The sequence below is a fragment of the Podarcis filfolensis genome, assembly GCF_964270895.1.
Source record: "Podarcis filfolensis genome assembly, chromosome: 8".
Classification (NCBI taxonomy): Eukaryota; Metazoa; Chordata; class Lepidosauria; order Squamata; family Lacertidae; genus Podarcis; species Podarcis filfolensis.
This window is the reverse complement of record NC_139611.1, coordinates 52,151,132-52,161,039: the sequence shown is the minus strand read 5'-3', so window position 1 is coordinate 52,161,039 and position 9,908 is coordinate 52,151,132. Positions and strand designations below refer to the sequence as shown.

Below are 9,908 nucleotides of genomic sequence, written 5' to 3'. Positions count from 1 at the left end.
TTGGCTGCTCCCTTCATGTGTATCTATTTAACTGGCAACAGGAGCCATGTAGAAACTTAGTGGGGGTATTAAAGTGGCACACAGGGAGAAGTGCTAAATTCTCTGCCCACAGAGCAGGGGCCTTCATTTGCCTGCGCTGCTGTCTGAAGTGATACAGTTCTGAATTCTACCTTAGTGAGTTGCTCTGTGTAATGTGTGAAAGGGGCCCAAAAGAGACAGCGTATAAGTTCTCCCCTCCTACTTGCAGCAGGATGCAGGGCAGACAGCATCCCTCCAGCAAGCCCCCAAGTCCCATATTTCCTCAAAAAGGGGCAGCTTGCTCTCTTGCCTGGGTGAGCCTGCTGCAAAGAGGCCACCTGCACCCCTCTGGCTTCTCCTGCTTCATGGGAGCCTTCCAAGGCACAGGTAGGGCCTCATGGTGGAGTCTCTTTCAGCATCCCCGCTCTGGCCTGTCCCCTTGACAGTCTTACAGGGCAGAGCTGCAGCACACTTGGCCTGATGTCACAACTGGCCACCTGTTTGGGTGTCTTTCTAGCTGGACTGATTACGACACATGCACACCTTTCACACAAGGGCTTTACTCTGGAATTTCCCTTTCACTTTTATAGGGTATACACATGGCTTTGTAATGAATTTGCTAGCTTGCTGTGTTCAGTGTCTTTATTTATTTCATTAATGGATCACTCCTGAAATGATTGAACAATAAAAACACAACCCATAAATACCTATATAAGAAACAAGTTCAGGTCCAATGCATATGCAGACTGGGATAAAAATGTTCTCTTGAAAGGCTTGTTGGAAAAGGAAGGGAAAGGAACTTACTCGGAAGTAAGTTCAGCTGACTGTAATGGGACTTACTCCCAGTGTGTACATAAGGGTTGCAGCTGAAGCTTCTTCTCAGAGTGGATAGGTGTTCCTTTTCTTCTCTTTCTTCCCCGCACCCCTGAACATCAGTCAAACCCAAGCCACCCACTGGCAGAAATCCTGGCTCCTGCTGCATAAGCTATTTCCATAGATGGTTTTGTAAGGGGTTTAGAGAATCAACTGAAAGGAACGGTCCAGGCAGGGCTCTGGTATGTTTTTTTAACATTGCATTTATTATTTGCACAGTTTAAATATTATAATATAATAAAGAAGATGTTTCATAATAATTGCACTTTCAGAGAAGCCTCCCTACAGCCAACCTGTGATACCTATTTTTGCTGCTGCCCAGTCAACCTGGGTTTGAAGTACTGAGGAGCAGGAGCAAGGCAGGGAAGGATGTTTCAAAATATTTTCCTCTCGCTCTCTTTCCCATTTTGTTTTTGCAAACTTAGGGAGGGGAAATAGTTTTGCTCAGTCTTTCGTGTGTGTTGATGAACAGCCATCAGCCTTGTTGGGCTAAATTAATTTTTATATCACACGTCAGCAGACTCAAAACCACTTAAACTTGAGCAAAGCCACTTCACTTTCCTTTCAGTTCACATAAAAAATAAAGAGTTGAGTTTAAAATGCTGTTCTTCCTCTATTGTACAGATGCTTTCATAATGTTGAAATATCTCTACCCATATGGAATTGCAAAAGCAAAATTAGTCAGATCTTGTGATGACAATAGTCAAAAGCTCTTAGAAATGATCACATGCCATCAAGCTAAAATGTACTGTAAGAAACAACTTTTATTAAGTAATTCAGTCAAACTTTGAACATAACATTGGTGCCAGGCAGGCATACATTAAGGATTTTTTTCCAGCAATGAAAAAACTGCCCAGCACAAGTAATTCCAGATACTGATTCATCCAAAATTGATCCCAGGCTTCCTCCAGTTTTCTGGGAAATGCTTTGTTTATAAAAGTCAAAGTTATATTAACCAAGAAACATTACTTGGAAGTTTCTAAAGTCATCCCTTTCCAGCTGTGCTGCAGGTGATATTCTACCAAAGAGCGTTGGTATTCCATTCTTTGTGGGGAGTGGGCTGAATAAATTCAGTTCAATAAATAAATGTAAAATAAGGGTTATATTTACAGCTCATGGGTTTAAAATGAAATGGGAATATGGGTAGTAAATGGGAGGCAAGGGAGAGGCACTTGTGGACTAAAGCCAGAAGCAGAAGCACAACAGCAGAGAACTGTGTGGCACACAATTCCAGTACTGCCTGGCTTCCAGATACTTTAGGTTCAGAAAATTGCCAATACTTCCTCAGCTAGGTTGGCAGAAATGGCTTAGAGTCAGAACTGCCTCTACTAGCAATGACCTGTTCCTGACTTGCCTTGGCAAGTGCATTATTTTTTCCCCTTAAGAAGTCAAAAGAGGCTGACCACTGTCCCTTGGGTCGGATCCCAGCTGGAGGTTCAGAAATGCTTAACAGCTTGGTCTACACATGAAGCAGAATAAGATATAACACTTCAGATAGCAAATGAGAACTCCCATTTTAGAATGCTCCCCTAATGGGAAAGCTCCCTGCGGGTTAGAAACTAGCACACCAGGAAGAAAACTCTATGATTAGGTTCTTACCTGCTGTGCTAGCTTTCTATGTTCATGGACTATTTTTGTGCAAAATTCAATAAATGTTAAAATGTTTTTCTCTTACTTGCCCTCTGCAATGTCATTGCCCATTCTGATGCCTCTGGATTTCACCCCCTCATTCCACTGCATATTCAGACCCCCACCTCCTGTAAGTGCTGTCCCATGGATTAATTTAGTTTCCTAACAATGAACAGAAAGAAACAACTCTTCTAGTGACAACTTGGCTCTGAGGCACCTGTGGAATCTGCTAATGAAGCAATTAGTGGTAAGAACAAGGAAATAAATTATCTCAAGACCAGGCAAACCTATACAAAGAACTGGCCTGGATAACAAAGGAGGTTACTCTTTTTTCAAAAAATAAATACTTTGTTTCTTTATTCTGCCCTTTGGAAAAGTTTTTTTTCCTAAATGTGCAGCTTGTGGAACAAAGCAAGTCAACTGTAAAAAAGACAAGTGACCAGCCAACATCTATCTCTCTGATCCATACCCTCAACGTACAGCTGTTTCTCTATCCGTGGCCACATCAGGACCACCAAAACTTGACAACTCTCCCCCTAAACCCCCTCCCTCAACAATGGCGCCCAAACCTTTCACTGCTGCTGCTCACTGGGCTGCCTTGTAAAACAGCAGCAGAAGGCAGCAGGAACTCACACCTGCACTGGGGGCACTCAACCCACTCCACAATTCAGTCACACAAACAAAGGCATTTTCATGTCCAGTGCTGTGGCCCAGTCTAGTTAATTGCTCAGTATTCTCCACTACTATTATGGGCTCCTGGGTGCTGTGTGGGGACATACACAGGTTCCTTCTTCTTGTCTCCTGAGAAACATCACGGAAACCAGCGTTTAGACCTGCAAAACAGCATCATCCATGATCAGGGGACTCTGGGAGATTCTTACATACATCCATGGTGAAAGGAAGGACTGGCTCCCCCCCCCCGCCCCCAATCCTGCTTAGTGTGGGCCAGAGGAACAGCATGTGCCACAAGCACCTGCAAACCAAGGATCCTGCCCACCCCACCCTGCCCAGGGGCTGGATCCACCTCCCATCAACTCCAGCCAAGAATGATGAGAACTGATAGTTCAGGCGCATCCCAAGGGCCACCTGTATTCCACTAAGGAAAACTCCCAGTCTCCCAACCCCAACTGCTGATTTCTAAAGTGGGGCCTCACACACTTCGTTTTACTGAAATGGCTCAAGTTGGCTTCCCATGGTCTGTTGGAAGGATAGAGTGTCAAGGCCACAGACAGGGCTGAGGTTCCCTGAGCAAGGCAGGGAGGACTAGTGATTCTATGGCCTGGATCCCTTGGGCACATTGGCAAGGTCCTGTCCACTTACCGCTGAAACATACTGGCTTTTGGGGAAACAGGTTTTCTGCTCTGTGGGGGAGGGAAAAGCAGAGCCTTCGGGGATGGGGAGGGGTGAGCCAAGGTCTTCACAGAAGCTCTCCTGGGGAGCGCTGGATACACAGCCACTGTCGGAGCCACTGGAGCCGCTCCTGGACATGCATTGGGAGGAGGATTCTGAGCTCTCAGTCGCTGGGGACAAAAAGAAGAAATTCAGCCACTAGACAAAAGAGTCCATCAGGGGTAGAAGTATATCCCAGCCAGATGTGTAAGAAACTGCAGCCCCACTCAGCTTCTGGGGAGCAGACACAGCAATGCTCTAAACACTTCCAACCTTTCCACGTCCTAGTTTAGGCCACATTCTGACTGTCCATCCCATGCTCAATGACTAGCTTATGATCTATACCAGGCTCTCCTCTTGGACTGCTTGCCCCCATTTCTAAGGTTTATAGAGCCCTCCCTTTCTGCTCAGTGTCCTTAGGAACTACAGCAGCTGGAACTGGGGAACCATCACAAAACAGCAAGTAAGTGCACAGGGGGAGGATAGCTTGCAAGAGGGCCAGAAAGTTAAGTTGCTCATAGTTTGAGTGAGTGATGCAGCCATGGACTGAAAGTGAGAGTCTAGAATCTCTCCCCCCCCCCCATTCTGCCAAGCCAAGCAGCCATCTGCAACACACAATGGTTTTAGAAACTGCCCCCAGAGAACAAGGATGGTTTCTGAACTGGGGCTGAGAGAGACAGGTCATACGTACTCATGGAAGGCTGGCTGCTGGTCTCGTTCTCCATTTCATCCTCCTCTATGCATGTGCCCGCATCCAAGGAGTGGCTGGTCGAGAGCATGCTGGGCAGGAGAGACTGGTTCAGGTACATGTGCAAGTTGAGAGGCCCAAGCACTGTGCAGGAGGAGGATGGGCTGCCAGCAGGCAGTGGTGTTTGCGACCTCTTGTAAGGGTTGGCGTGGTCAAACAGAGAGACAGCAATAGAAGCCCGAGTCCTGGCTCCTGCCACAGAGAAAAAAAGGGGGGAAGCAAGTCATGAAGAGCTGGATAGCAGCTGCGTGGGTCCTTGAGGGGGGCTGGGGTGTGAGAGGGTTGGGTAGACTTACCCCTGCCTTTCATGATGTAATCAATGGCACGGTCATGGATGGCAGCTTCACTCGGCTTGATGTCCAGGAAAGGCTTGTTCCCCACACCCATGGATACCATCTCCTGCATGCGGATCTCTGGGGGTGACAACAGCCATGAGGAACATGCCTAGCCTCACAAAAAAGTAGCTCTGTGAGTTCTCAGGGCCACCAAGCCCAGCCTCGGTCTCTGGCAAGACAAGCAGATTTCTGGTAGAATGGGCAACTTAGATCAAACTTGGTGCAACAGGTCACATAGCTTGGCTGCCTCTGGAGAAGCAGCTCTGGGCACAAGGAGTCCTAAAGGACAAAGCAACCGCCAGACCAAGAAGCTCGTCCCAGGCAGTTGTCAATGCTCTAGTTAATCTCTCCCGAGAGTCATCTTGCTGGCATCTCCCAGGTATTACATGTTAGCCAGGGAAAAAACAACTGCTGGTAGTATTGGGGAGGGTCACCTGGTGCAGTGAAGTCCAGGGCTCCTGGGCCTTGCCTAGCTGGCACTTGCAGCTCTCCTCCCTTCTGCATATGGCACGACAAACTGCCCCCTCTCTCTCAGACACCAGACAGAGCACCTCTATTTCGTGTGACCAGTCACTCTAGTGGGAGTGGGGGCTTCCATGGAGAATCCCAGGAACCAATGACCTACTTTATTTCTGCAACTGTCATGCCCAGAGAAGAACCTGGAGGCCCTATCCAACAAGCTGCCTGTGCCGCCCCTGCTGTTGCTTCCATGAGCCACTCATTCTGACAGAAAGGATTCAATGGTCCCACAGAGAAGAGGGTGCCTGGGCTTTACTGATGCCAACCTTTATTGCGGGCAGCCTGCTCCCACAGGATCTTGGTAATGTCACTGGTCCAGGCCAGCTTGGTCTCGGGGCTACTGGCCTGCAGGACGTAGGTGTCACTCGATTTCCGCCTTCTAAACCAGATCTCAAAACGCAGCCCACTCTCGCCGGAGTTCTCAGTCAAGCCAATGTCTGCTGTCTGCAGGGACAGAGCAAGTGAGTCAGCAAGCCAGGAGGCAATTGGGGTCACATGCTGGGCTGAGGGTATACATGGTGAGGCAGAGGCGGCTCCTGAGCTGCTGCCATGATGATCCACCTCAGTGGTGTGGTGTGATTTAGTGCTTACAAATGGGAAAGAGGTTCACTCTGAAAAGTTCAGCCTTGGTAAGCTTGACAGGGAAGGTGACGTAAGATGCACTTGGGAACATGAAGGTGTGAAAGCCCTGCCCTCCAACTCACACAGCCCACAAGCCGCACGTGGGCTCCAGAAAAACCCTAGTGCCACTGCCTACTGGCTAGCTGAGCATCTGGTTGCAATGCATGCACACACCTTGATGTATCAAAAATCGTGCAGGTCTGCCTGAGGCAGCTGATAAAACTGGCTGCCTGAATGTGTGACATCGTGCTTCCCCCAAGTTTTCTCTTGCACAGCCTGTGAAGAAGGCATCCCCCTCCCTATCTGGTGCCATTTTAGTTTCTTGGAGAGGCAGCAGCACTCGCAAGCAGCAGTGGGCAGCCTTACCTTAAAGGAGCGCTTGTAGATGTAGACATCCAGCCCCCCCTCAACCCGCTTGGGCTTGCTGAAAAGGATCAGGTCTTCGAAGAGAAAGACATGGCGCTGGCACTTCCTGCGGCCCAGACAGATGCTGAACTCATCCTGGCGCACCAGCTGCCCCTGCTCCTTGAGGTTCACCTGGGCACAGAAACCATTCATTCATTTGCAAAAAGGTCTGGACTGGCAACATTGGGGGGATGATGTCAGTTGTACACGGGAGTAGAGGACTGCGGGCCACAGGGACAAGCAGCAGGTGCCCTGTCGCCAAGGGCAGCCTGACAGGCCTCTGATGCCAGAGTCCCTCTTCCTCCTGCCCAGAGCAGTCAGTTTCTAGCCTGCCTTGCACTCCAGGATGTGAGACTGCTGCACCAAGATCCCTTTTCATGGGATCAAGGAGATGCAGAGGCAGCCAGGAGCTCAGCTGGTGCTGTTCCTGGCAGGAATTCGCTCCTCTCCCCTGCCCCCTCCTCCTCCCAGCCCACTCACATCACAGTCCCGGATGGCATCCATGGCCAGGAGGTCGTTGCCGTGACGCAGCTGGAAGCGCACCATCTCCTCGGCGGCTTGCAGGTAGGCCAGCTCCTGCTCCTGAGCCTCCCCACACTGCTTGATCAGGTCCTTCAGGAGTAGGGCGTACTTGCTCATGCGCTGGATGGGCTTCAGCAGGTAGGAGGCCAGGTCCATCTTGTCCCCCAGCTGCATCTGCTTGAGCTGGAGGCCAGAGCGGGAGAGCGGAGCTGAGTGGCTGGAGCCAGAGAAAGACCAAGGGCCGCTCCACTCTAGTCCAACGCCTGGAAGGGGTTGCTGGGAGGGGGCAGGACTTACCCTGAAAAAAGAGTTCCCACGGCTGGCCAGGAGCGAGTCAGACTTGGGCTTGTTTTTGCTGTAGAGAGCATACATCCCAAACTGATCTTTCTGCAAAAAGGGTTAGAAGCACACAGGCCCCCCACAAAGGGAGGCCACAGACTCTGTCAAGGGATTGGCCACAAGCACACAGGCACAAAATACAGAGCTTGGGCCTCAAGGAGAGTAGAGCGCTGCCACTACAAAAGCCTGCAGACCTTCATGCTTCCAAAGGTGATGGCAGGCCCAGGCTAGGCCATGTCCAGAGAAGACAGTGGAGGCCCCATCCTGGAGGCCTTCAGCTTGTGCTCCTGCTGACTCTCCTTTATCCTGTTCCCCTTTGCAAAATCCTCTCAGCAGGCCTTGTTCGTCTGCCTGACCACCTCTCCCTCTCCCTCCCGCTCCTGCAGTGGTCCTTGGGCCTAGAGCCAGAAACACTGGTGTTGTGGACGGGCATTTCAAGGGCATTTCCCTTTGGGAGCCCTAATCCTTACCCTGAGGCCTGCCTGCCCACCTACCAAAGTTCCCTGCAACCAGCCCCTCCCCAGCCCTGCCCGAGTTTCTCCAGGCCCCTTACATGTCTCAGGAAGCAGTGGCTGACCCGCAGCGGGTGGTTACAGCAGTTCTCCAGTTCCCGCAGGAAGTACTGGCTGTGGAAGTCGTAGAGCTTCTCCAGGTTCCCAAAAATGACGCTCCGCTTCCCCCGCAGGTCTTGGGGCAGGTCCAGTCGCTCCATCTCAGGGAAGTAGCTCTCAATGATGTAGCGCAAGGACCGGACGTACTCCTGCTCAGTCATCACCATCTCCTCAATGATGTGCCGCAGTTTGCTGCAAGAGAGGAAGCCAGGACCAAAGTTGGAGGATGGTGAGAAGACGCCTTGATTCTTCGAGGTCTGTGGAGCCAGAGGGAGAGCCTACCAGCTTGCTTGGAAAAACAAGCTCTTCCCCAATGGCTGCAGATAAAAACACATCCCTGAAGCATTTTAAATTTGCATCTGCCCAAAAAGATGTCTCTCCAACCCCACCAGTTTCTTCTTGCCTTTTTGAACAGTGCTCCATGCTTAAGCTGCCAACTGCTCTGCCAGCTGACTCCCCCTGCTGATCCATTCTCCCTCCCCAGAATTAAATAACAGGGAACATCTACGCTACAAACTTATGCTGGTGCTACTCCACTTTAACTGCCCGGCTGTAGATTGTTGACAAGCTGAGAACACCCACCTCCCTGAATGAGGAGTCCCAAAGGGACTGGCTGTTAAACAGGCTTCTGACTGGATCTGCCCACAGCCCCACTTGTTAGCAGGTGATACTCCAACCTCATCCATACCTACCTGCCCAAGCTCTTTGCCTCTGGTATGGAGAGGCTGATCCTCTGCTCCGCTTGCAAGCCGCCAGGTGCCCAACTGGTTGGGCCAAGGTGTTGCCGGGCCACATGCTCAGTACTGCTCACTTCCAGCCCCTTGATGAAGACGCCGGTGTTGCCGTAACGGGCTGGCTCACTCAGAGTCCGCTGGCAGCCAGAGCGCAGTCCCTCTGTGCAGGGCAGGTCAAAACTCTGGGCCTTCCTCAGGGGCCTTTTGGGGAACGGCTGCTGGCTAGAGGCTGGGGTGGAGGGGCGGGAGGGTCTAGCCTCCAGGACTTCCACAATGCTCTCCAGGGTGACCTTCTCCTTCTTAGAAGCCTCTGGAATGACCTGGCTTGGGAGCACAACCTGCTCCCCAGTCCACCCAGGGAGACGGAAGGGGAGTGGCCCCTCCAAAGGCAGCCTGCCCTCCTGGCTGAGCTCTCCCTCAGGCGATGGCTTCAAGTCAGGAGGGCACAGAGAACTCTTGGTCCTCAGGGCAGCTTCCAGCTTCATCTCAAAGCCCAGCATGGTCTCCTGGCACTTGGACCAGGCTAGCTGCCATTGCTTCAGGGCACGGCTGCTCTTCAGCTGGCATGCCAGCTCCTTCATCTCCTGGAATCTGGCACTACTGATTTCTGGGTGCTGTCTCTTGTAACTCTCCAGGCTCCTGAGAGCCGAAGCACAATCCTCAAGGGAGCTGCCCTCCTCTGTGCTGATGCTGGAAAGGTGGCGCATGCCCTCCAATGCCCATTCGTAGGCCTGTAGGGGTGGGACAAGGAAAAAGCGATCAGTGGAGGGAGGGTGGGTGGGGTCCACAGACCTCTGCAGCTAGGCCACAACAAGAGGCTCTCTATCTGAGGCTAGGCCCTGCCACCAGCCTGACTGACTGCCAAGCACGGCTGCCAGGCTGCGATGGAGGCTGCAGCAGCTTGGCTTGCTCAGGCCCTTCCCAGGAAATGCGGCGCTTGGAGCTGTCTGGGGAAGGCCCTCCTCTCCTCTGTCCACAGTCTGCAAGCCACATCAAGCTTTTCCATGTGCCTTCCTTTGCCCCCCCACCCCACCTTTTCTCTCCTGCTCCATTTTCATCTTTTTCTCTAGAATCTTGTGTGCGCAATCATGTGTGTCAAGTATCACATGGACGGCTAGGACTGGGGCACTGGCTGACTCGTAGACAGCAAAGACACAAGACTGGA

General features: G+C 51.4%; 1 protein-coding gene across 7 annotated transcripts in view; it reads right to left on the bottom strand.

Annotated features, from left to right (window-relative positions):
• Positions 1 to 1,637: 1,637 nt before the first annotated feature.
• Positions 1,638 to 9,908, bottom strand: part of PLEKHG4 (pleckstrin homology and RhoGEF domain containing G4) — a 64,737-nt gene continuing 56,466 nt past the window's right edge. For all 7 annotated transcript variants that reach the window (XM_083624853.1, XM_083624849.1, XM_083624850.1 and 4 more), the window contains 10 exons: positions 8,702 to 9,474; positions 7,952 to 8,201; positions 7,357 to 7,446; positions 7,018 to 7,242; positions 6,499 to 6,669; positions 5,778 to 5,955; positions 4,954 to 5,070; positions 4,601 to 4,849; positions 3,841 to 4,040; positions 1,638 to 3,353 (listed from right to left, as the gene is read on the bottom strand). In XM_083624853.1, coding sequence (XP_083480979.1) covers positions 3,348 to 3,353; positions 3,841 to 4,040; positions 4,601 to 4,849; positions 4,954 to 5,070; positions 5,778 to 5,955; positions 6,499 to 6,669; positions 7,018 to 7,242; positions 7,357 to 7,446; positions 7,952 to 8,201; positions 8,702 to 9,474 — 2,259 coding nt within the window. In that variant the 3' untranslated portion in view covers positions 1,638 to 3,347. The remainder of the gene's footprint in view (positions 3,354 to 3,840; positions 4,041 to 4,600; positions 4,850 to 4,953; positions 5,071 to 5,777; positions 5,956 to 6,498; positions 6,670 to 7,017; positions 7,243 to 7,356; positions 7,447 to 7,951; positions 8,202 to 8,701; positions 9,475 to 9,908) is intronic.